A 27,134-nucleotide genomic window follows, 5' to 3' on the forward strand; every position below is an offset into this window, starting at 1 on the left:
TTTTACAGAGGCACCATTGAGAGCTTTTTAACAAACTGCATCCCTGTTTGGTTTGGTGGCAGCAGTACCTCAGATAGAAAGTCCCTACAGAGAGCAGTGAGGACAGTGGAGATTATAGGAAGCACATTTCCCATTATTCAGGATACTGCACTTAAAGCTCATAGCATTGTTAGAGACCCCACACACCCACTTCACAGTCTGTTTCTGTTGCTCCCCTCTGGGAGGGGGTTTCGAAGTATTTCTAACAGGATTACCAGATTCTGTAACAGCTTTGTTTCCTAGGCCATCCATCCGTCTGGTAAACTCGCAAGATTCATTTTTCTCACCATGTACATGTATACATCTGAACTAGATTGTGTTGTTTCTCTGTGTCATATATGTGCGTACATGCATACTTTTGTATTTATCTATTTTGTCATGTTCATCTAGTGTATATTGGAGGTGGTGACCCTTTGAGACCTGTATACAATGAAAATTCATTTTAATATATGTCGATTAGTGTACACTCAAAGTGACAATAAAGTTATTTTCTTACACCAAATGTTACACTGCAAAAAAAATAATAAATCTATAATTTATTCCAAGAATTGTATTTATTTTTTGGTCTGGCTGCATATGCAAAAATATGTCTCAGCAGATGAATCTGACACACAACATTAAGTAAAACAAAATAACGAAGTTTATTCTTGCAAATATAGATACAACCAAGTCAAAACTTCTCTCTGATAGGAAGGCATTAACAAACGTGGCAGCAATGTTCTGTATGATCTTAAAAAAAATATCTAGACGATTTTTCTTCTTACTGAAACAAAGTCTGAACATTCAAAAGAATGACAGCATATTATTAAGCAGTGCAGGATGTGCACAAATAAATACTACCACTGCAATAGCCATTAACAGTCTGGCAAATAAACATTTAAACAGGGCATTAACAGAATAATAGCTGTTAACAATTTTTGAAGAAAAAGAATGCTGGCATTGAACCAACTGCTTTCATTTTAATGCACCATTCTAAGAATTCGATGGAGCAGCAAGAGAAGGAATTAACATTTTAATTTAGCAAGAATGTGGTTTAAAACACGGCCCCTTACCGGCACAAATCTCTCCAAAGTAATTCCGGCAAACATTTCTGAACAGCTAGCTTGCGCTGTTTATGAAACCAAATGTCTTAGATCACCGGGTCATTCTTTGGTAATCACTACAGTTTAATCCTTTTGGGCTTGTATTTCCAGAAGAGGTTTCCAGAGCCTACATTCCTCTATATTTTGGATCTCAGATCTTCTTGGGTTTTTGATGGATGTGTGGCACATTTTGCATGAAGGACTTTGCTAAACACACAATAGGTTGAAGCTGCTGCTGGAATGTTGATCCAAGGATGAAGTACCATGTGAAACTCGCACAATCCCTTGGACATTTATTGCGAGGGTTTTAAGTACAGCCAAATATTCATCCAGTCCAATACACTAAACCTTGGCAACTTTAAGACCTGTGGACTTCAACTCCCAGAATCCCCCAGCCAGAATCCCTCAGCCAGCAGAGAATTCTGGGAGTTGAAATCCACAGGTCTTGAAGTTGCCAAAACTGGATACCCCTCCAGTAAATCATTCTTTGTGATCTGGGTGGAAAAGTAGAGCTGAATCTGCTACTGACATCATGGGGGAAAAAACAGATATTTTTTTGAAAAATACAGATTACATTTTGGCATGGACGTACCAAGCTGCCATCAAGGAAGTTTGCTGGGGAAGGGAGGCTAAGTAACATATGTGACTTCCACCAGACATCTACTGTATATCTATGATTAATAAAAATTTGACTTTTTTTTTTACTGGTAAAACAAAAACGAAGCACAGGTGCATCTGCAACTCCATTCAAGCTGTTTGTGCCCTTGAAGATGGAATATAAATTCAATATAGATGTGTTAGTAATAAAAACTAGCTCTTGTTTTCTAATTTTTTTTTTTAAAAAAAGCTGTTCTAGTTTTGCCTCGATATATACTGCAGAACAATTTACAAAAAAAACATTCTAACCATGTTAAAATCTGAATCTTAGAATTCAAAATCCATGGACCATCGTCATGGATTAAACCTCGACTTGTTCTGCAATTCAGACAAAAATATTGTACCAGTTTGACACACACTCTTAATAAAGTGACCAAAATCTGTCATTTTAACCTTTAAAATCCTATAATGGAAGACACTTTTGTCAATATATATATATATATATGCCTTGTGCACCTTCAACATTGCATAGAAAAACCAACATTCCTTAAACTGTGTGTTGCTGGAACTTATAAATTATTTCAGCCACTTCCATATAAATACTTAAAGCTTTGTCTCTACGACTTACAAACTATTATTATACTCATATTCTACAAAGATGCTCTCAGAATCTAAAACCATAACGTAACAAACACATTATTAACCTTTGCTTTCAGTAAATTTGACCTGGTCAGCATACAGATTTCAACGAAGCTGTTTCCAAAACGAGACCACACTGTTCTTTCTGTGTCAAATATAGATATAAATATACATATATTTCGTCAACGTGGCCTGGTCTGACGTCTCAAGTTGACTGTCCAATTTCTTGGAGCAAAATGGAGCGATCTCAAATTATCACCTCCAGCTCAAAGGTTCATACGATCCTATATGAAAATCACTTTTATGCAGAACTGAAAACATATATAAAATTCCTATTGGGTTGATACAATTCAGTGTATCCATGTGGTGAAGCCGAGATGGACAGAAGTTTTCCAAGTGGTCCCACACCTGTGGCAATTTTATTTCTAAATATTTTGTGGGAGAAAGACTTGCTTATATACAAGGCAGAAGTCTTTGGGAAGCGAAGACTTTGGGTTTTCTTCTTAACAATCACTAACAATTGTCTGTGCTTAAGGTGTTATTACCGTATTTTTCGGAGTATAAGACACACCTTTTTCCCCCCTAAAAGGGGGTGAAAATTTAGGTGTGTCTTATACACCGAATGTAGCCCCGCCCACCCACTGGCCCCCACCCTTTGGCCTCTGCCTCCCAGCAGTTACCTCCTTGCAAGCAAACAGCAAGAAAAAACCAACTCCTTTCAGCTTCAGCACAGCCTAATTAGCACAAGTTGATTGGATCAGCCTCCCGACTCTCAGCTGATTTGCTCTCAGCTGTTTTGCTAGCAGGGCTCTGCTGCTTGCTGCAAGGAGGTAAATTGCTGGAGCAGATTTTTTTTTTTCCTTGTGCTAATCAAGCTATGCTGAAAACGACAATGAAAGTAAAGCAGGCTGTTTGCTGTTTGCTGCAACGAGGCAAAATTGCTCAGAGCCAGAGGGAGATTTCTTTTTCTTCTTTTCCTCACCAAAAAAGGTAGGTGCGTCTTATACTCCAAAAAATACGGTAGTTTCTCTGGACAAAATCCAGGAAAATGGAAGAAAAATCAGGTCTATTCAAGCAGGCATACAAGATATTTCATAACTTGGCATATATGAATCGGCCTTCATAATCTCAACATTGCTTGTACTGCTTAATGTTATTATTGTCCCAAACATTGAGAAGAGCAGCGGTTTAATACTTTCTCAGAAAGCACTGTCAAGTAATGTTTATGCAGAGAATTCATCTATTGCCCACAATGGAATCTTTTTAAAATAAAAACATTTGAGATTAGGTCTACTCAAATCATCAGATAGGGGCAAAGTATTTTAAGACACTGCTGAAACCTCACAGTGACGAATTTAATTCAGCATTAATGTAATGCTAATTTTTTTAAAAAAAGAAGAAGAAGAAGAAGAAGAAATGCCACTGAGGGGTTTCAAGAGAAAAAGGATGTTCAACATTGTTTTGCAAATAAATGTTTTGCACATTATTTATGCAATGCTACTCCATACAATAGGATGCTTTGTAAAATAGGCTTTAGTCACAATCTAGTCTTTGGTATAAAATCCAGATTCTTGAGGTTGTGAACACATGAATTATTGGCTGTTGGAAAAGAGCTTATTTTTAAATGAACAAAGGCTGAAACTCCCGTTCAGACGTGTCGATAGTAAAATGTTTCTAATATTTATGAAAGATGAAATGCCGAACCAGTGCTAAGGACTTTCACTCTCAAGTTATCTTCTGTTCTGTAATGCTTGAGAGCTTCAACTTTCTTTGCAACAACAATTTAATTTCACCAATTCTGCAAGCTTGGATACCCGAAAGAGCACTTGAGGGCCTAAGACCACCAGCGGAAGACACGGCCTCTTCAATTTTCAGCTTGTCAGAAATCCAATTTCTTCAGCTGTTCATAAGTCAAAAAGAACTAGTGCTTGTTAAGGGGAAAAAAAGGAAAGTGTTGAACCTTATTACTAAATGAAAAAGGGTCTGTAATTGCATTTAGTTGCTTTTCCTCCAGTTTTTCCAGCAAATCTGCTCATTCTGCTTGCAAGTTTCTCAGCCAGGTAGCTTTGTTGAGTATATTTAGATAGAATTTTGGTTCCTCTCTATGAAAGAAATTGCATTTTACAGTTCACTTCCTTCCTGTTTTTAAAACTAATCTGTCTTGCAGTGTCTCAAACAGGTAGCTTTGTTGATCTTCTTTTTTATACAAGTAATTGCAATATACTTCTTTTTTAAAATCCCATCCAGACTTTTATGACTGGAGATTAAGAAATTACTAAAATATTTGCTTGTTATGAGATATAGATAGATAGATAGATAGATAGATAGATAGATAGATATAGATACAGAGATATAGATATATAGATATAGATATATAGATATAGATATAGATATAGATATAGATATAGATATAGATATAGATATAGATATAGATATAGATGCAAACATTTTGAATTTGGATCTTCTGTCTGCATTTTAAAAGCCTCTAATTTATTCCCAATTGGTGGTAACATTTTGAACTGTATCATTACTGTCTTGCTATTATATCTATTCAGTAAGCTTTATCATCTGCTATTATTCCATGTAATATTTTAATATGCTTTTAAAGATGTTTCTATTTGGTTTAACTCTTGTGACATCATCTAAGGTGATTAAGAGTAGAATAGAGAACGAGAGAAAAAACAAAATGAAGAACTCAACTACATCCATAGAGATTCTTGAGTTCTTGTCACAAGATGGAAAATGTGTGTGGGTCACAAAATCTCAAAATGTATAATTTGCAATGTCAGTCATTCATTCCAATTAATTCAGAATAAGGAAGTCAGGGCAATCTGTCTTAAAAAGTATAAGATACGGCACACTTCTTACAAGGAATATTTTCTCCCACGACAAATAGCAAGTGCAACATAGTATTTTTAATGTTTCCATCAAATTACAAAAATGGTACAATTTAGCAAGGGAAAAAAAAATAACTTTGTAAATTAAAATTTGTATACACTTGCTATTATGGTCCCTCTTCTACCAGGGAAGAAAATGAATGAATTTTGAGTAAATGAAAATCCAGAAAGCAATTGCTCCCATAGGATTATGCATCAGTGCAAAAATCGTATTGTGGACTAAAGGACAGTGGTTATTTCGAATTGTAATAAAATTGATAACTGGCAAAAAGATTTTAAGACCAAAGAGCCTTGGTAGTACAGTGGTCTAAAGCACCCTGTTATTAAGACCAGCTGCCTGCAATTACTGCAGGTTCGAATCTCGCCAGGCTCAAGGTTGACTCAGCCTTCCATCCTTTCTAAGGTAGGTAAATTGAGGACCCAGTTGTGGGGGCAATAAGCTGACTTTGTATAAATATACAAAAGGATGAAGGCTATTGCTTAACGCACTGTAAGCGCTCTGAGTCTCCGGAGAAGGGCGGCATATAAATCAAATTAAAAAAAAAAAAAAAAGACGGAGAAAGCAAAGTAAATATTATGTTTGTTTGGCATAAGTGGATATTCACTTTGTTTTAAAGAATTTCATATTTTATGTAAACATTTGAAAATATAGAGTCAGTTAAACCACCAGGCCAGAAAGAAGGTGGTGAGTTCTAGTCCCGCCTTAGGCATGAAAGCTGGCTGGGTGACTTTGGGCCAATCACCAGGAGACGGTGAGTTCTAGTCCCACCTTACGCATAAAAGTCAATTGAGTGACTTTGGGCCAATCACCAGGAGACAGTGAATTCTAGTCCTGCCTTAGTTATGAAAGTCAGTTGATTGACTTTGGGCCAATCACCAGGAGACGGTGAGTTCTAGTCCTCCCTTAGTTATGAAAGCCAGTTGGGTGACTTTGGGCCAATCACCAGGAGACGGTGAGTTCTAGTCCTGCCTTAGCCATGAAAGCCAGTTGCGTGACTTTGGACCTGTCACTTTCTCTCAGCCCAATCCACTTCACAAGGCTGCTGTTGTAGGAAAAAGAGAAGGAGGAAGGTTTGCTGGATATATTCACTGCCTTGAGTTATTTGTACAAATAATAAAAGCCGGGATATAAATAAAAATAAATTAAATAAAATGAATGGAAAAAGGATACAATTATATTCCAAGGCCCGAGCCTTAACCAGTTCGGCCAGAATCCTTTGTACAATGCAAAAAAACCTTCGTTCTTCCAGGTCTATGAAAAATAAGGAAAAAAAATCTCTGAATATTCCGTAATCCACGTTCAATAGAGGAGACACTGCCTCTTTCCCTGTCTGCAAACAGAAGAGTATCCCATCCCATCCTGTAACACAGACGAAGGATGAACGAAGACCGGATGGTGGACCTTGTCACTAACGGTCAAGAGCCTCCTTTCAAAGGCACCTGGTCTACAAACCATCTCCATCAGAAGGTGTTCTTAAGAATCTCCTGCTGAAAGGTTCTCCAAGAATTAATTCCTAGGAAAGAACTAGCCTGAAATCTAGGATTGTCTGCAGTTTTAGGCTCTTTATGCACGAAAAAGGAACCTCTTCCCCATGGAATTTAATCCTTAGGAGTTGAAACCAACATCTGAAGAGGCTACTTCCAATAAAGAACTGGAATCTGATTCAAAATAAAAGCAGGATCTTCCCCTGAAGATGAACCAAGAATGGAGGCAAAGAAAGTCTAAAGGTCAGTTTATAACAACTAACAAACAGATATTTTGGACTACATCTTTCCATCATCCCTTGCCTTATTGGGACTCGTGATGGTTGAACCAAACCATGATTTCAGTCACAGTCCAACATACCCTCCCTTATTCTGCAAAATTGAACAATGCAAATTGTGTTCAGGGAAATGTCTTTTATCTAACGTCCTTCTTGACCCTGAAGGAAGTCTACTGACCTGGAGCAAGCAGTCTAGAGTCCCCTTGTAGCCATGCTGGGGCCCCGTTCGTAAGCTTGTCTGATTCATCATCCGCGTCCTCACCACATCGATGGGGTTGGATGCCAAAGCTCCCGCCAAGCCGCATGTGAAACTTGCTCTGAGAGAGATAGAGGAAATTCAGAGTATTATCCAAACTGCCTTAAATTCAGAGTGTTATATAAATCCCATTCTCGGTGAATGAGTAAATGCAAAGGCAAGTGTGATGGTTTGGTTGTTTCCAAAGGATGCCATAGGACAGCAACTCCCAAACTTGATGGCTTTGACAAGGAAGAGGAGGAGGAGAAGAAGGAAGAAGAAAGGAAAAGGAGGAGGATGGGGACAGGGAGGGGAAAAGAAAGGGGAAGGGAAAGCGGAAGAGGAAGAAGAGAAAGCAGAAGGAGGAGAGAGTTGGGGAGGGGGCAGAAGGAGAAGAAGGGATGGAGGAGAGAGGAGGAGGAGGGAAGGGAAGGGAGGAAAGGAAAGGAGGGAGAGAGAGAGAGAAAATGAGGAAGAATAGAACTGTGTGATTAGACACACAAGGAATTTGTCTCCAGTGCATAAACTCTCAGTGTTCATACAACAATAGTGATAGATCATTATCATAGTGATTGTAAAAAAGTAGCAGAAGAGGAGGAGGAGGAGGGAAGGAGAAGAAGAAGGAGAAGGAGAAGGAGAAGGAGAAGACGAAGAAGAAGAAGAAGAAGTGGAGGAGGAGGAAGAGGAGGAGGAGGAGGAGGAGGAAGAGAAGAAAGAGGAGGAGGAGGAGAAGGAAAAGGAGAAGAAGAAGGAGGAGGAGGAGGAGGAGGAGGAGGAGGGGGGGGAAGAAGAAGAAGAAGAAGAAGAAGAAGAAGAAGAAGAAGAAGAAGAAGAAGAAGAAGAAGAAGAAGAAGAAGAAGAAGAAGAAGAAGAAGAAGAAGAAGAAGAAGAAGAGGAGAAGGAGAAGGGCTGAGGAATTCTGGGAGTTGAACTCTACACATCAAATGTCTCAACATCTGCCTCCTAGGGAAAGTCCCACAGATCGATCAAATCTGGAACATTAGAAGATATGCTTGATTCTTCCTTTCCGGACTTACAGAAAGTGAGTGTACACTGTGTCTCCCATGACCCCGCTGAGGATTATGTGCTTCTTGGTGAGATCATAGATGGGCAGCTCCACACCAACCACCACCGCGGCTCTCTGAGCGGTAAGAGAGACTCCCTGCAAAAAGGAAAACAACAACTGTGTGGCAAAACAAAGCAACGTCTCCTTTAAGAAATAATTTACAGTTCTGTGATCTTCAATTCTTTATGGAGCTATTCTACTCCGGGATCATCCTTACAGGAACTCTGAAAATATAAGTCACTCTTGAAAGAATCTGAATTGGTTTTATTCCCCCACCCCACCCAAAGCAAAACCTGTCAATTGTGGTGGAGACAAATACCTGAAGTCCCCCATCCATCCGTCTTCCTGTTAATAATTCTTAGGATTCTCCCACCCACTCAGTTTTCCCGTTAATAATTCTTAGAGAAAAAGTGCAAGTGTTTCTCCCAAATATTTCAGAAATGCAGAGACGGATGCTAATGAGGAGCCAAGAGGGATTTCTCTGCCCCTTCTTACAGATTTGGGGGTGTTTTCTACAACTGACAGGTTCCACTTTGGGCTTTCTCTTGGGAGAACAAAAATAATTCAGAATTCTTTGACGAAGAGCAGTTCAGTTTTGCTAATTCCCAGGCTACGTTGTGGGTAGTAGACAGTGTGGCGCAGTGGTTAGAATGTGATATTGCAGGATAATTCTGCCGACTGCCAGTAGTTCGATCCTGACAGGCTCAAGATTGACTCAGCCTTCCGTCCTTCTGAGGTCAGTAAAATGAGGACACAGATTTTTGGGGGGCAACAGGCTGACTCTGTATACCATTTAGAGAGCTAATCCCTGTGAAACGATATAAGTCTAAGTGCTATTGCTATTCTCTTCCTCTCCCCCTTCCCCTCTCCTTTTCTTTCTACCTTTTTTTTCTTCCCTCTATTCTCTCCTTGCTTCCCTCCTTTTTCTCCTTTTCTCTTTTGCTCCCTCCTTCTCTCATTTCCCTTCTCTTTTCTCTCCCTCTTCTTTCCTCTCCTTCCTTACTTCTTCCCTCCCTTTGATTTTTTTCTTTCTCTCTTTTTCTTCCTTCCTTCCTTCTCCTTCCTTTCCTTCTTCCTTCCTTCCTTCCTTTCTTCTCCTTCCTTCCTTTTTCTCTTTCTTTCTTTTATAAGAGCCGTGGTGGCACAGTGGTTGGAATGCAGTATTGTAGGCTACTTCTGCTGACTGCCAGCAGTTTGATCCTGACCAGCTCAAGGTTGACTCAGCCTTCCATCCTTCCGAGGTTGATAAAATGAGGACCCAGATTATTGGGGGAGCAAGATGCTGACTCTGTAAACCGCTTAGAGAAGGCTGTAAGGCACGATGAAGAGGTATATAAGTCTAAGTGCTATTGCTAAGTGCTATTTCGCAGCATTAGAAACTGTCAGTACAAAATATTCCCATAAAATCCACAAATCAAGAAATATTTTTCTACATATCTATAAACACAATAGATATAATATTATCATTTTCAACTTTAAATCCCAAAACACCGTCTTGTCCAATCGGGGAAAAAAAAACCCACAATCCAGAAGGAGTTCCTTTGCCTGCCCTGTGAACTTTCTCAAGCTGCAACAGAAGAACTTGGCATGTTTCTGAAATGTATTGAATAACTTGCCTTCCACAAGCCTCGGGTACCTTCGTTCTGATAAATATTCATGAAGTTCCCAAACATGCCGCCTTCGATGAGACTTCCTTGGGCTTGCATCCTGATCTAGGATTAGTCGGGGATGGGAAAAAAGGGAAAAAAAAAAACACAAAACAGAAAAGGTGTCATATTTTAATCATCCTGCAGTCTTCCCGTGATGAAACGAGAAGGCATATTTTCGTATCTGTGGGGCCGTCAATCAAAACAGCTCACCGGCATCCATCTGGCTCTCCTGTAACTCTAAACCAGGGGTGGGCAGCTTAATTTCAAAGGGCGTCTTTGAGAGGTTATTTTAGGTCTCTTGCCCTTTGGGAGGGGGCAAGGAGGAAGGGGAAGAGAGAGAGAGAGAATACATCCAGGAAGAGAAATAGGAAAAGAACACGATATTGGCAGAGGTTTGCTCTCCCAGCTCGTTTCAAAACCCGAGCTACAAGTATTTTCTATTATTTCAAGAATGCCAGATCTCTGCCCACTTTTGGCTACGGCTCAACCTGACTCCTCATACCAGTCCTATTTAAAATGTGAACATGCGAGATTGCAGTTCTTGGCAGAAGAAAAGTTGTCTCTTCTATATCATGTGTTTTACATCCAATTTTTTTTTTTTTTTTTTGGAGGGAACAACTGTTTTCATTGGCTTGGAAAAGAAAAACACAATACATGAATATGGTGGTAAGTTTAATCATTAAGACACAAAGAATTTTATACCCAGACGACACACTGTTTAATGAAAGATGGAATGTTTGTATTAAAAGAAAATTAAAAGAAAATTTTTAAAAAAAAGAAAGAAAAGGAAAACACAGTACAAAGAGACTGCTGGGTATCGGAAGGATTCCAAAGGAAACGCTGAACAAAATATGAAAGGGAAAATTCATCTCCAAAATGTAAAATGCTTAAAAATGGGCATAAATGGGAAGCCAGTTTGGTCTAGTAGTTAAAACACCAGGCTAGAAACCAGGAAACTGTGAGTTCTAGTCCCGCATTAGACATGGAAGCCAAAAGAGTGAGTTGGGGTCAATCACCAGGAGATGGTGAGTTCTACTCCTGCGTTAGCCTCAAAAGCCATCTGGGTTACTTAGGCCAGTCTCACTCTCTCAACCCAATTCACCTCACAGGGTTGTTGTTGTATGAAAAATAGGAGGTGGAAGGAGTATTAAATACTGTACATTGGCTGTCTTGAGTTTTTAATAAAAAACAAGAAAGATAGGAAGGAAGGAAGGAAGGAAGGAAGGAAGAAAAGAAAGAAAGAAAGAAAGAAAGAAAGAAAGAAAGAAAGAAAGAAAGAAAGAAAGAAAGAAAGAAAGAAAGAGAAATCATCCTACATTAAGGGGAAAAATATTTCTTCCAGGACTGGTACAAGGCCTCTGATTGAAAAATAGGAAAATAAAGCTTCATAAGAAATGCAAGTTGACCTCACAGCAGGGTAAGCTCACTTAATGGAGAGCCAGAGGAATGAGAACGTAGCCTAGGTCTTAAATTAGATACTACTCACACGCTCAACTATTTTCTTCTCATGACTTGCTGCATTACAGATAAAGAGGTTTTTTTTCCCTTATCATTACCCCAACAGAGTGTTTGTTCCCTTGGGGATATATGAAAAGAGAAAAGAGCTGGGCCTGCCAGGAATGGCCTTTGCTATCTTAATAGTGTCAAAAAAGAGAGATTTAAGTTAGCAAATGGTTGTAAGTTGAGGATTCCCTGCACAGGCAGTCCTCGATTTATGACCACAATTGAGCCCAAAATTTATGCTCCTAACCAAGAAACACTTGTTAAGTGAGCTTTGTCCCATTTTACGAACTTTCTTGCCACTGTTGTTAAGCGAATCACTGCACAGCACAGCACTGCAAGTGAGTAACAGGGTTGTTAAGTGAATCTGGCTTCCCCATTGACTTTATTTATTTATTTGTTTATTAGTCATATTTCTAGAGGACTCTGGGCGGCTTACACCAAAGGCAGTATACTAAATAGCATATCACCCACTAACAATCTGGGTCCTCAGATTGGGACTTTGTAAATCAGAAGGTCGCAAAAGGGGATCATGTGATCCCAGGACACGGCAACCGTCATAAATACGAGTCAGTTGGCGAGCGTCCGAATTCTGATCGTGTGAACACGAGGATGCTGCAATGGTTGTAAGTGTGGAAAACGGGCATAACTTTTTTCAGTGCCCTTGTAACATTGAACGGTCACTAAACGAACGGTCGTAAGTTGAGGACCACCTGTATATAGACTACCTGTATATAAAAAATGGAACTGCTGCTCCACACTTAAAAGGACCAAGGATGGTTTTATGGGGAGGCAGAGAAAACGACAACCAGGTAGAATAATTAATATTGGGTGGGATGAGATACAGGCAGTCCTTGGTTTACAACCGTTCATTTAGTGACTGTTTGAAGTTGCAACGGCACTGGAAAAAAAGTGACTTATGACAGTTTTTTACACTTACAATCCCATGATCATGTGATCAAAATTCAAATGCATGGCAACTGGCAGGTACTTATGATGGTTGCATTGTCCCAGAGTCTTGTGATCCCTTTTTGTGACCTCCCGACAAACTAAGTCAGTGGGGGAAGCCAGATTCACTTAGCAACCGTGTGACTAACTTAATGACTGCAGCAAGAAAGTCTGTAAATCTCAAACAACAGACCGGATTCCATTTTAATAGGAAGTGATGTTTCCTCCTCACTTGGAGCAGAGATGAAATCTGGCCGCATCCCTTAGCCGAATGATGGGTGGGGGTCTCCAGGCCCCCCCCTCTTACTCCTTGGGCAAAGATCTGAGAGAGTTTTGGAAGCTCTCAACTCTCATTCCAGAGAGGTGACTCAGAAAGTTAGAAGGGCTAATAATATCGAATTCCAGATGGTGATATTTAAGAACTAGCTTAGCTGCATGTCCCTTGTAAGGTCCTGAGAAGACATCTGACAAGGACTTGAAGCTAATTAGTTTTTGCTTTAAATTGGGCTTTAAAGACAGGCTGAAAATTCCTGTATTACGAAAACCATAACAATCTATGTCACTTATTTACATCTATTTAACATACATTGTTTTTCTATAACAACTAAGACGCAAGGACGGGTTTATTCTTCTTAAAAAAGAGAACCGCAAAAGTACAGGCAGTCCTTGACTTATGACCGCAATTCGTGAGGCAAAATTTCTGTTGCTACATGAAACATTTATTAAGTGAGTTTTGCCCCACTGTACGATTTTTCTTGGCACAGCTGTTAAAAGGGAATCATTGCACTTATTAAAGTTAATAATAACGGTTGTTAAATGAACCTGATTTCTCCATTGACTTTGGTTGTCAGACGGTCGCAAAACAGGATCACACACGATCCTGGGACAATGCAACCGTCGTAAATATGAGTCAGTGGCCAACGGTCTTGAATTTTGATCACACGAACGCAGGGATTCTGCAAACGGTCGTATGTGTGAAAAATGTCCATGTGTTAGTTTTTCATTGCCGTTGTAACTTTGAACCATCACTAAATGAACTGTTGTAAAGACAAGGACTGCCTGTAATCAATTTTCTTTTAATGACCCCCTAATCCTTTGCGGGGTGGGCAACTGAATGGAGCTGAGTGTTTTACTGGCCGGATGTCCTTCCTGTCACCAATGTGGAGTTTTGTTCAGTAGATATATTCTCATTGTGCCCAGGGAGAGAAATATTTACCTCTACCTAGGATTGAACTCACAACCTCCTGATTGTGAGGTGAGACCTCCACTTCTAGGCCACGGCACCACTCAAGGACTGCCTGTAATCTGATCTCCAAAATAGGCAGAATCCTCAACCCTCTTATTCCATTAATATATCTTTTTAATTGTTTTTAATGTTTGTATTGTATGTTTTTATCTGGCTGTACACCGCCCTGAGTCCCTCGGGAGAAGGTGCGGTATATAAATTCGAAATAAAATAAAAATAAATTAAAAATTAAAAACAGTTTCAGTTTTGTGTTTTACACATACGAGTTTTTTTTAGTTCCTCAGAACATTCACAAGTCGACTAGGCACACACCTTGCTTTATCTGAAATACCGTTGGCTCTTTGATGCAAAATAAAATAAAGTAGAAGCCTAAGAACTTACCTTCAACACATCGGTGGGGTTAGCAATGGAAGAGGAAACGACCCCAGACAGAATCCCACACAACACATTGACAGCCAGTGTTTCATCTGTTTCAGGGGGGGAAAAAAATTCATTACGCTCAAGGGTTTATATTTGGGTGTCCAAACCAGTTTTGATTAGATCCTGAAGTTTTCTTGGCACCGTTATTTTTTTCTTTGAAGTGTCTTAATGCAGCTGGAAGTATCTCCAACACTGGGAGTTTTTAAGGAGAGATTGGACAACCGTTTGCCTGAGATCAAGGAGAGAAGCACCCTAGAACTAAGGAGAAATTTCCGGACAGTGAGAACAATTAATCGGTGGAATGGCCCCCCACAGCCCCCGCTTTTGGCACGTGATAGCACAGTGGGCCCGGTAGGCCTGGTTTTTTTGCCCTCCCCAGGCTCCAGAGGCTTTCTAGGAGCCCGGGGAGGGTAAAAATGGCCTTCCCCACCCCACCTGGAGGGCCTCTGGAGGCTGGAAACAGCCCGTTTCCTGACTTCCGGTGGCAAGGAAGGCCCGAAAATCAGTTGGCCAGCGTTCGCATGCACACTGGAACTGAGCTAGGGCAATGCTCGCGTGCCCACAGATATATATCTATATATCATCTATATATCTATATATCTATATATCTATGTTTTTCTTCTAGCCAGGTTTTCCCTACATAACCAAGGTTTTTTGTAAAAACCTTGGTTACATAATAGGGAAAACCTGGCTAGAAGAAAAACACACATAAACCCTACGAAGAAGTAAGAAAATTGATACTATATATCTATATATATATATATGTTTTTCTTTTAGCCAGGTTTCTCCTACGTAACCAAGATTTTTCTTTCTACAGCCCTAGCTCAGTGGAGTCACATCCACTCGATTCTGGGCTTTTAAGGAGGAGGAGGAGAAACCTGGCTAAAAGAAAAACACACATAAAACCTATGAAAAGGAAGAAAAAAGTAAGAAAATAGATATCTATATATCTATAAAGGTTCGCCATCACGGGTATATGGTCTCTTGAGGAGTGGAAGAGCAGGTTTTCTGAGCAGGGGGCTGGACTAGAAGACCTCCAAGGTCCCTCCCAATTCTGTTGACCCGAAGGTGCTTTTTCAGGAGGCAACTTTGTTTTTTCCTTAAAGACGTTTTGCTTCTCATCCAAGAAGCTTCTTCAGCTCTGACTGGATGGTGGGGAAGGGAAGGATTATCCCGTCCACTATCCTGTCGGAGCTGAAGAAGCTTCTCGGATGAGAAGCGAAACATCTTCAAAAGAAAAAAAACAAGAAAGTCCAGTTGCCTCTTGAAAAAGCATTTTTGGGACAACCATGACCTGGATGACAGAGAATCTCCACAGACTTTTAGCTATGCAATTTGGGATGAGCCGCCTTTGAATGGTGTGGGAGTCGGAATGAATTTCCAGAGGGGGAAAAATTGCAGACTACAGGAACCATTTGCACCCCTCAGGGGACCCTGAGGACACAGAGAAGCCTCCAAGTTGCCTCAATGACTCTCTAAAAGGATGCAAGTGACCAGCTGTCTGCAAGGAATATAAATCCTTCCCTTCCCCACCATCCTTATCAGAGCTGAAGAAGCTTCTTGGATGAGAAGTGAAATGTCTTCAAAAGAAAAAAAAAAACAAAGGAAGTCCAGTTGCCTCCTGAAAAAAGCACCTTTGGGACAAACATGACCTGGAGGACTGAGAATCTCTACAGGCTTCCAACTCTGTTATTCTCTTAACTGTCCCCTTGCATTAAAACTCTTCTAGCTTCCTACGTTCTCTGCTCTGACCTCTTTATCTTTGATCTAAGAAATGCAGCTCGGATCTGGGGGGAAAAATCCACTTACCTTCGGGCCGTTCGATAAATATTCTTTTCAAGCTCTGATAAGTGCCTATTTTTATGGTCCCGTAAGAGGCCTGGCGTAACATAGCTGGAGCAATTCTGCAAGAGGAGAACACGGGCGTAATAAAATCAGGGGCAAAGCTGGCTGGGGAATTCTGGGAGTTGAAGTCTGCTAGGCTTAAAGTTGCCAAGGTTGGAGACCCCTGTTCTAAACACTTAATACTTGAAGTGAGGAAGTTATGACCACCTTGGTGGCAGCAAAAGAGCTCAGGGGGCTCCAAGGATGGTTGCCCATCAGCACAAATTAAAAGACATTTATATTTGCTTTTTTGGTCCTTTTGAATCTCTCTTGGTCACTGTTTCTACGACATCCTGCTGTTTTCTTGGCAAAGTTTTTTTTTTTTACAAAATGATGCGTCCTTCCATTCTTCTTCTTTTTAGGGCTGAGAGATAGCAATTGGCCCCAAATCATCCAGTTGGGTTTCATGCCTAAGGTTGGACTAGAATTCACAAGTCTCATGGTTTCTAGTAAGGGGCCTTAAGCACTACACCAAACTCTCTCTCTTATATCCGTTATTACTGGTTGAATCAGCTGTTGTGGAAACAGTTCTCAGCTACCGTAGGAATATGGACTTCTACAAACTCAGACCCAAGTTTAACTCCCAAGGGAATTTATGAAGAATCTGTAAACGCAGAAATCACCAACAATTGTGTGCAAAGCAGCAGAGGCAAAAATGCATCTTTTCCAAAAGGTTTTTTCATCCCCAGAATTTCTGACTTAAATGTTCCAGAGAAAAAAATAGAGAATTTTAGGGAACACAAAGCTTTTCTAGAATTGTTCAGCACGTTCATAATCAATCTTATTGGGAATGTATACATGTGGGTGTGGATGTTTGAGTAAATGTACACTACAGGGGGGAAATGTTTTAGCACACCCCAAACTTTAAAAGCCACATTTGCACTTAAAAATCTGTACAGTTTAGCATACAATTCATCGACAAAGCATGTAAATGTCTTTTTCCTTCATGAGAAATGCCATCTTAATTATCAATTAATCCACTAGGAAAATAAGGTAGGATGTGACTCAGAATTAGGTCCAAAAATTAGGTCTAAGATAATCAGTTTGAGAGGCCAGTTTGGGCCACTGGTTAAGGCATCAGGCCAGAAACCAGGAGACTGTGAGTTCTAGTCCACAAAGCCAGTTGGGTGACCTTGGACCAGTCATGTTCTCTCAGCCCTTAAAAGGAAGCAATGGCAAACCACTTCTGGAAACCTTGCCAAGAAAACCTTGCAAGGATTTGTTCAGGATTTGTCTCCGAGTACTGGTTACGATTAAACAGACGAAAAATAAAAATACAGCATGCTGCACACACTCAAGTTTGTCACTCAAACTATTTAACTACGCAGAGACACATTTGCACATTTCAACAATACACAAGACAAGACAAGGTGAGAAATCTTACCCAGAGTATAAAGCCTTCAATCCTTCTTCCCTGACTATTTTCACTAACGCGTGAAGCATTCCACGGTAACGGATGTCTTTATGCTTGGCATCATTTTTCTGGCCTTGGACCTGCAGCCGCGTCTTCGTCAGATCGATTGGGAAAGTCCCTTCGTGCCCAAGAGAAAACTGGTTAGTTCACGAATTATAAATTTACAGAAATGCATACCGTACATTCCAGAATGAAGCAAACTTGGTTTCCGACATAAATTGGACATAATATACATGTGTGTTTGTGTGTGCTGCGTACATATGTGCCTGTTTAAATAATCTGTATATCCAGGATTACAGAATTACAGAGTTGGAAGGGACCTCAGAGGTCTTCTAGTCCAACCCCATCACAGTCAAATATTTATCCAGTCTCTTCTTAAAACCTCCAATGATGGAGCCCCCACAACTTCTGGTGGCAAGCCATTAAAAAAATGGCTGATTTCATTAAAAATAAAAATGTGCTTTTATCAAACCCTTCGAATTATTTATAATTTATCAAACCCTTCAAATTATCTATAATTCAAATTATCTATAAATCTGCTATTCCCCATTCCGTTGTCTGTTAGAATATCTGGATAGTGTTGTTACTGTATATATGCCAGTTTTGTTCAAGGCACTGTGGATAATTAAAGTGTGAACCACGCACACACAAAATAAACTCTTAACAGTACAACGGACTGCAAGTTCAGATAAATCAAAAGATGTTGAAAGAAAAATAGGAGCCATAATTGCATTCCACGGGCTGGGAGCAAGCTTTAAACAATAGGAAAGTACATTCCTAGGAGGTACAATAATATTCTGACCACTTTTGCAAACATCTAGTTATGCTGGAGACTTAGACATTCTGTTTTTGTGCTGAAGTATTAATTTCCTGCCTTTTATGAAAAAAAAAAAACACCTGGATACCTCCACACTTTTTCCTTTCCCCAGTTTATACTGTATCAAAATTCAATCACAATGTAGATTTACTTAGAAAGAAATTTAGTTTTAAAGAAGTTAAAATTCCCTTTTTTCCAGAAATATAAGTCTTCCTTTTAAAATTCCTTTTTTTAAAATTCAAAATTTATAGCTCAGCTGTTTCAAGCAGGCTTCAAAATCAAATTCCCCATGTTGAAAAGAAAGGATCTGCATTTATGACTTGCAAGGTAATTGAGGTCCTTTAACTATGCTTTTAAAATAAGATTTATCTCCAAGAAACCTTCATAACAATTAAGGCCACGTTTCATTACCCAACTAAAAATAAAAAATTCATTAATGGTTTGCAAGCAAACTACCAACTTCCAACTTCTTCAACCTTGAGAGACAGCTGTTGAAATATTTTGCTCATTCCAAAACTGAAATTAAAACCTGCCAACTTTTTGTTAAAGAAATACACAAGGGCACAAAGTCCTTGACTTATAACAGTTTGCTTAGAGACCATTCAAAGTCACTGAAAATAGTAACTTGTGACTGTTTTTCACACTGATGACCATTGCAGCATCGCCAGGGTGACATGATTTAAAATTCAGGCACTTGGCAACTGACTCGTACTTATGACAGTTGCAGTGTTTCCAGGATCATGTGATCATCCCCTTTTGCAAACTGAGGAAGCCAGATTCACTTAATAACTCGGTTACTAACTTAATTCGCTTAACAACTCTAGCAAAAAAAAAAAAAAGGTCAGACCATGGGGCAAAATTCACTTAACAAAGGTCTCATTTAGCAACAGAAATTTTGGGGACAATTGTAGTCGTAAGGCAAGGACTTTAAAAAAATGAACAGGTTGCAAAAGTATTCAGTTAGATCAGAGGTCTTCAAACTTGGCAGCTTGAAGACTTGTGGACTTCAACTCCCAGAATTCACACAGTCTTCAAGCTGCCAAGTTTGAAGACCTCTGAGTTAGATGATGGTCCCCTCGTGCAGGGCCCACTTTAGTTATAACATGTGAGCTTGCAAAGATTTTAGTGCCAAGGCACATTGGCATGCAAGGGTCAGTTCCAAGTTAATGAAACAACTGCCCCGGGCAGTTTTCTAAATGAGCATTAATCGTCCATCTGGATTATTTCAGAGTTCAAATACGCACCACATTCTGCAGTGATGGAAGCCAGCCCTCCGTACACAAATGGCTTCCAGTTCAAAGCCGCCATGCTCCTGCGTGTCTCTTCCCTCTGCAAGACAACACAACGACACAACACTGTACTTAAAAACGTCTTCCTGGTAGGGCAGGGATTGGTCCGTGCACAGCCCTCCAGCCCCAGCCCCTTTGACTTACAGTTGTTTGCTGAGTGACCGTTTGAAGCAGAATAGAGTAACAGAGTTGGAAGGTATCTTTGAGGTCAACTAGTCCAACCCTTTCAAGCAGGAGACCCTATACCCGTGATGGTGAACCTATGGCACGCGAGCCGTATCTGTGGGCACGCGAGCATTGCCCTAGCTCAACTCCAGCGCATTTTCGGGCCTTCCGGGCCCACCGGAAGTCGGGAAACGGGCTGTTTCTGGCCTCCGGGGGGTGGTGGGGAAGGCTGTTTTCACCCTCCCCGGGCTCCTAGAAAGCCTCTGGAGCCTGGGGAGGGTGAAAAGGGCCTGGTGGTTCAGCAGACTGATAGCATTGTGATTAACACCAGCTGTCTGCAATTACTGTAAGTTCGAATCTCTCCAAGGCTCAAGGTTGACTCAGCCTTCCATCCTTTCTAAGGTAGGTGAAATGAGGACCCAGTTTGTGGGGGCAATAAGCTGACTTTGTATAAATATACAAAAGTATGAAGGCTATTGCTTAACGCATTGTAAGCCGCCCTGAGTCTCCGGAGAAGGGCGGCATATTTTTTTATTTATTTGTTTTAATTTGTATACCGCCCTTCTCCAGCAGGATTCAGGGCAGTGAACAGCCAGAATAAAACAGAACATACAAAATTTAAAAACAGTTTAAAAAAATTAAATATTATTGGCCGCAATTTAAAACAACCCAATTAAAATCAATTAAATTTAACCAAAACTGTGGGATCAAGCCAGCCCGGCTAGGTGAAATAAATAAGTTTTTAGGGCCCGACGAAAAGTCCAGAGGTCTGGTATTGTACGTATCTCTGGGGGGATAAAACAGGCCTACTGGGCCCACCTTGCCATTGTCAGGTTTCAAGGTCGTCTCAAATAAATTGCATTTCAAACAGAATCTTTGAAGGAAAACTCCTATTTATTAAGCACGACATTCTAAAATCCGACTCCATCGAAGCCAACACTGACTTCCAGACCCAAAACCCTCCCTTTCCGTTCCCCACTCCCCTGTACTCATTGGCCATCTTCCAAGTCATTCTACCCCTAATCTATTACTCCAGCTCAAAGGAATTTCCCCCCTCCCATCCCATCTCCTAGGGGATATTATCTCCAGGGAAAATAAGTAGGTGAAAAGTCAAACGTCCCTTTCCAGATGCCTTTGCTTCTCCTTCTTATGTCAGCACTAGAGTAAATGCAGCTTGAAGTGCTGACAACCATTGCATGCCAAAAGCGGGGGAGTGCAGAGGGGTCACATGTGCATGTGCAGGGGGTGGGGCGCATTGAATTATAGGTGTGGCCACATGCGTGCACAACCCACCCACCCCCGCTCTCCCCCTGCTTTTGGCACGCGACGGCAAAAAGGTTAGCCGTCACTGCCCTATACCATTTCAGACAAATGGCTGTCCAGTCTCTTCTTAAAAACCTCCAGTGATGGAGCATCCACAGCATCTAGTGGCCAGCTGTTCCACTGGTTAATTGTCCTCACTGTTAGGAAGTTTCTCTTTAATTCCAGGTTGTTTCTCTCCTTGATTAGTTTCCATCCGTTGTTTCTTGTCCTGCCTTCTGGGGCTTTGCAGAATAGGTCGACCTCCTCTTCTTATGACATTTTTCACACTGAACGCCTGCAGCAACTCACTTAACAACGGTGGCAAAACGGGGCAAAACTCAACGAACAAATGTCTCGCTTCACAAATCAAAATGTTGGGCTCACTCGTGAGTTGTACATCCAGGACTATCCGTACCCCACTGACGTTCAGCAGACAAAGAGGCTAATTTTGAGAAGGCCATTTTTTCATCCTTTTCGATCCAAGGGTGGAAAATCCACGCGTTAAAACCTCACCAAGGCTTAACAGGCTTTTGGTGCCTTTGGAAAACTCTCAGCTTGGTTGGTGGTGGCATCTGGCAGGTCTTGATAGGGCTTGACCAGACCAGGTTAGGACCAGGCTGGGAGACTTCTAAGGGGTCAGATGAATTGGGACGTTAAAAGGATCTCATTGAAGGAGGTAATAGCCAGCAACGTAAATAACTGAATAATAAGAGTTGGAAGGGACCTTGGAGTTCTTCTAGTCCAGCCTTCTGCTTTATTGATTCAATAAATCAAATAATAATAAAAAAAAGCAGGAGACGCTATTTCAGACAACTTTAGCACTATTGGCAGAAAAACCTCATTAGACACAATACTTGGGAGTCCAACTGGCTACAAGGACATTTTCCTGAACCCCCCAAAACGTGGATAAAATGGGGACGACGAATCAGAAAAATCGCTCCATCTAACAGTAACATTCCAATGCATTTTCTCTTGATTCTAGAACTTATTGCTGAGTAATTTTATTTGGGCTTTTTAAAAAATGACGTTGAATATCAGGTTTTTTTTTTCCTTTTTACACCCTCCCCTCTGTCATGCAAATGTATCAGAACAATTAACCAGTGGAACAGAAGTTGCCACCAGAAGTTGTGGGTGCTCCATCACTGGAGATTTTCAAGAAGAGACTGGACAGTCATTTGTCTGGGATGGTATAAGGCCGTGATGGCGAACCTATGGCACGCGTGCCACAGGTGGCACGTGGAGCCATATCTGTGGGCATGTGAGCGTTTCCCTAGCTCAGCTCCAGCACGCATGCGCGTGCCAACCAGCTGATTTTCGGGTCTTCCGGGCCCACCGGAAGTCAGGAAATGGGCCATTTCCAGCCTCCGGAGGGGTGGGGAAGGCTGTTTTCACCCTCCCCAGGCGCCAAGAAAGTCTCTGGAGCCTGGGGAGGGTGAAAAATGGGCCTATGGGGGGAGTGCTGTGGGGGATCGCACATGCATGCACGGGGGGGTCGGGATGCATTGAATTATGGGTGGGCACATGTGCATGTGACCCCCCTGCTCCCCCCGCTTTTGGCACATGACGGCAAAAAGGTTAGCCAACACTGGTATAAGGCCTCCTGCTAAAGCAGGGCTCTGGACCAGAAGACCTCCAAGGTCCCTTCCAAAACTCTTGTTATTCTGCATTCAATTTTGTATTCTGTATTCTTTTTTTAAAATTGCTGTTCCTAAAAAAAAAAAACCACTTGTCCTGGGAAACTTTTCCAGGATCACGCCTCTCATGGAACCACCAGCAGCCAACAATTTCGGATTAGCTCATTTCAAAATCAGGATGTGAACTTTAGCCTGTCTCCTCCTGACAGCTTTTGATCACGCGGCTCCCTCTCTCCGAATTTTCATCCTGACCCTCACCTGTTGCAGCCCCCTGTTCACTCCACCCACCCCCCTTTTCTCAATTGCTGCAGCTTTCTTTCCCCAGCCCCCATTCTCAAAACCCAGGAGGTCAAGGAGAAGTAACCTACAGCCCTCAGGCGTCTGGATTTACGATTGTGGGATCACGTGCTACTAACTTGGGAGGGTTTACACAACAGACAGCGCAAACCAAACAAATCCACATTCCCCCTTCCTAGCCCTGTCTTGTTTTCAAAGCAGCCAGCCAATCTTCACGCCTGCCAATATCTTTTCTTCGTTAAAAGATAGGAAAGCTTTCCATGGGTCAATTGCCATTTTTACATGAGATCAGATTTGGCTCATGGTTACACTGACACCCCCCCCCCCCACATCCTTTATTATAAAGGACAGTTTTATTTAAGGGGAAAAAAACCTTGTCCTTTAGACTGGCCTAATATGAATTTTTTTTTTAATTGAAAAGTGTTAAAATATTTTTACAAACAAATTTCCCCCCCTTCCTCCCCCCACCCATTCCCTTCTCCTTCCCCCCGACTTCCCAGAGCAAAATACAGGGTATAGCAAAATACAGGGTATATGAATTTTAAGTGGGTGTATGTGTGTTTTAATTTGAGAGCCAAATTGTATATATTTGTTTTAATTGGTTTTAAATTTTATAAATACATGTGTTTTAATGTGGCTGTACACCGCCCTGAGTCCCCTGGGAGAAGGGCAGTATAGAAATCCAATAAACTATAAACTATATTTCTCTTTCAAAAACTTTGAAAAGTTTGGTCATTTAACTTTGACAGCACCAAACACTTAAGGCACAGGGTTTTTTATACATTCCTTTGAAAAATATGGAAGCAGAACTACCATTGTTTAAATAAGTTTACGTGTACTCTTTTGAGTTTAGATTATTTGTAGTAGGATATGCATTTTTGTAAAGGTTTTTTTTGGTTTTCCTCTTTAATTTTCTTTTACTTTAAGGCAAACTCATCAATACAAGCATTTTTTTTTATCCTTGTGGAATCTATTTTCAGATTTGTCCTTTATTATGAAATATGCAATATGGTTGCTGTACCTTTCAGAAAACATTATACAATATTATACAATTTTTTTTTTATTTTATTTGATTTATATGCCGCCCTTCTCCGGAGACTCAGGGCGGCTTACAATGCGTTAAGCAATAGCCTTCATACTTTTGTATATTTATACAAAGTCAGCTTATTGCCCCCACAAACTGGGTCCTCATTTCACCTACCTTAGAAAGGATGGAAGGCTGAGTCAACCTTGAGCCTTGGAGAGATTCGAACCAGCAGTAATTGCAGGCAGCTGTGTTAATAACAGGGTGCTTAGACCACTGTACTATCAAGGCTCCTTGTGTATTATATACAGCATACAATATAGTCTTTGTACCTTTAAGAAAACACCCTATGGAACATAAAATGCCTCCAGGATTACATCCATTGTCTTCAATGGATGCCCAATGTTCTTTCCCAGAATATTTCATGGAATATTTCAGAATATTAAGCACCATTAAAAAGCTATTTTTATCCAAGTATGCCCATCATCTGACAATGAACTTAACCGTATCAGTAAAAGGACTTAAAGGCATCAGATCTTAAACCCCCTTAGGGTTAAGCTTGGTTTAGTTCTTTAGAGGCTTAGAGTGTCAAAAGAAGCAAGCTTATTTGGTTACTTTATTGGTTCAGAGTGCTGCGTGAACCTCTTAAACCGAATCTTCTGGACATACCGCAAAACATATTTGAGCACCACTAAAGAGCAAACCTTGTGAAATCAAGTTGGGTTCCTGGGGGAATATCCCAGACCCATCCAGTGGAGGTTTTAAAGGGCTCAGGAGCACAACTTACAACCCCAATAGAGCCCAACATTTCAACGGCTAAGCAAGAGGGTTGTTAAGTGAGCTTTGCCCCGTTTTATGACCTTTCTTACTAATGTCGTTAAGCGAATCACTGCTGTTGTTTAAGTTAGTCCCACGGTTGTTAAGCAAATCTGGCTTCCCCCATTGCTCATCAAAAGGTCGCCAAAGGGGAATCACACGTGATTCCCCAGGAGGACGCTGCAACCGTCAGAAGTACATGCCAGTTGCCAAGCCTCTGAATTTTTGGCCACCTGACTGTGGGAATTAATATAAAAACCGGTCATAAGTCACTTTTTCCAGGACTGTCGTAACCTGGGTCAACTAAGCGAAGAACTAGGCGTCCAGCAGGGTTGTGCGAGGCTTTGGGACTTCCCTCGGCTTTCCCCGTGGCCTCCCATCCCGCGGCTCACCTTTTCCACCAGCCGCTGCAACAGCCAGGTGTCATTCAGCATGAGGGCTCCCAAAGGGCGGCTTGCGCGGCGCCTCCGCGGTCCAGACTGCCGGCAAAAGGGGGAGCCGGCTGTTCCTCCCCGCGGGCGGCTCCCGAGTGGGCAGCCCAGGCAGGGACGGAGCTCGGGCAGCCGGGAAGGGTCCGGGCGGAGGAGGAGGAGGAGGAGGAGCCGGTGGAGGGGAGCGCCCAGCCGGCCGGGCGCGCTTTGCAACCGGGCGCCCGCGGGGCTTTGCTGCTCCTTTTGCAAAAGAGCCCCGGGATTATTAGGAAGGCTTGCAGACCCCCCCCCCACCAATGCCCCGAACCCCAGAGCCCCTGCACCCCCCCCCAGGCTCACTTACCGGCCAGAAGGCTCCGCAGAAGGACCCCGGGACCCCGAGCAGGCAGCGGCCAGGAGGGGAAGGAAGGGAAGGGAAGGCAAGGCAAGGAGGGAGGGAGGGAAGGAGCTCACAGAAGCCGGCCGGGCCTCCCCGCCAATCGTTCCGAGCTCCTCCCCAAGGGACCCGGCGAGAGAGGGAGAGGGAGAGACGCCCAAGACCCCAGCGGAGGCAACTCTAGGGAAAGAGAGCCTCTGGGGGGGGGGTGAGAGAGAGAGAAACAAAGAGAAAGTGAAAAAGACAGAAAGAAAAAAGGGAAAAAGAGAAAGAGGGAAAAAAGTGAAAAAGAAAGCACACGAGAAAGAAAGAAAAAAGAGAGCCAGAAAGACACAGAAAGAGAAAAAGACAGAAAGAGTAAGAAGTCAAAGAGAAAGGAGAGAAAGTGAAAAAGAAAGAAAGAGAAAAAAGTGAAAAGGAAACAAAGAGAAAGTGAAAAAGACAGGGACAGAGAGAAAGAAAAAAGAGAGAAAGGGGGAAAAGAAAGAGAGAGAGACAGAAAGACACAGAAAGAGAAAAAGACAGAAAGAGTAAGAAGTCAAAGAGAAAGGAGAGAAAGTGAAAAAGAAAGAAAGAGAAAAAAGTGAAAAGGAAACAAAGAGAAAGTGAAAAAGACAGGGACAGAGAGAAAGAAAAAAGAGAGAAAGGGGGAAAAGAAAGAGAGAGAGACAGAAAGACACAGAAAGAGAAAAAGACAGAAAGAGTAAGAAGTCAAAGAGAAAGGAGAGAAAGTGAAAAAGAAAGAAAGAGAAAAAAGTGAAAAGGAAACAAAGAGAAAGTGAAAAAGACAGGGACAGAGAGAAAGAAAAAAGAGAGAAAGGAGGAAAAGAAAGAGAGGGAGAGAGAAAGACACAGAAAGAGAAAAAGACAGAAAGAGTAAGAAGTCAAAGAGAAAGGAGAGAAAGTGAAAAAGAAAGAAAGAGAAAAAAGTGAAAAGGAAACAAAGACAGTGGTGGGATTCAGCCAGTTCGCACCGCTTCGGGAGAACCGGTTGTTAACTTTCTGAGCAGTTTGGTGAACTGGTTGTTGGAAGAAATCATTAGGGCAGAGAACCGGTTGTTAAATTATTTGAATCCCACCACTGAATAAAGAGAAAGTGAAAAAGACAGGGACAGAGAGAAAGAAAAAAGAGAGAAATATGGGAAAAAGAAAGAGAGAGAGACAGAAAGACACAGAAAAAGCAAAAGACAGAAAGGGAAAGAAGTCAAAGAGAAAGAGAAAAGAGAGAAAGTGGAAAAAAGAAAGAGAGACAAAGAGAAAAAAGCGACAAAGAGAAAGAGAGAAAGAAACAAAAAAAGAGAAAGGGAAGAAAAGAGAAAGGGAGAGAAAAAGAAAAAGAGAAAAAAAAGAGTCAGAGGCAGGCAGACAGACAGAGAGAGAGAGAGAGAGAAAGAGAGGGGGAAGGGGAGGGGGCAGAGACTGGGAATCTCCATCCGGTGGAGCTGAAGTCAGCAAAGGAAGAGTAATAGGTAGCTCAGCTTCCTACTAACCAAAAGTGGCCCTTGTGGTGAAGAAACGCCTGGGCTAGAGAAGTGATTTGCCCTGTTTTCTTCCCAAATACACGTGTGGGTACACATATGTATACACACATACATAGTCTCTCT

General features: G+C 41.5%; 1 protein-coding gene across 3 annotated transcripts; it reads right to left on the bottom strand.

Annotated features, from left to right (window-relative positions):
- Nucleotides 1-3,728: 3,728 nt before the first annotated feature.
- Nucleotides 3,729-25,550, bottom strand: SLC25A30 (solute carrier family 25 member 30). Of its 3 annotated transcripts, XM_070942910.1 has the most exons (10): nt 25,116-25,225; nt 19,441-19,525; nt 17,350-17,497; nt 15,891-15,985; nt 14,043-14,128; nt 9,935-10,030; nt 8,290-8,414; nt 7,196-7,334; nt 6,426-6,506; nt 3,729-4,278 (listed from the first exon to the last, which is right to left on the bottom strand). In XM_070942910.1, the coding sequence occupies exons 1-10, from the start codon at nt 25,155-25,157 to the stop codon at nt 4,237-4,239; spliced, it is 939 nt and encodes a 312-aa protein (XP_070799011.1). In that variant the 5' UTR covers nt 25,158-25,225; the 3' UTR covers nt 3,729-4,236. The 3 variants fall into 3 exon arrangements, with proteins under 3 accessions (XP_070799011.1, XP_070799012.1, XP_070799010.1); XM_070942911.1 differs by lacking the exons at nt 3,729-4,278; nt 25,116-25,225 and adding an exon at nt 25,498-25,550 and having other exon boundaries at nt 6,350-6,506; XM_070942909.1 differs by lacking the exon at nt 3,729-4,278 and having other exon boundaries at nt 6,350-6,506.
- Nucleotides 25,551-27,134: the final 1,584 nt, after the last annotated feature.

Source organism: Pituophis catenifer, unplaced genomic scaffold (genome assembly GCF_029215685.1).
Source record: "Pituophis catenifer annectens isolate HBS135680 unplaced genomic scaffold, rPitCat1.0.hap2 SCAF_4, whole genome shotgun sequence".
NCBI classification, from domain to species: domain Eukaryota; kingdom Metazoa; phylum Chordata; class Lepidosauria; order Squamata; family Colubridae; genus Pituophis; species Pituophis catenifer.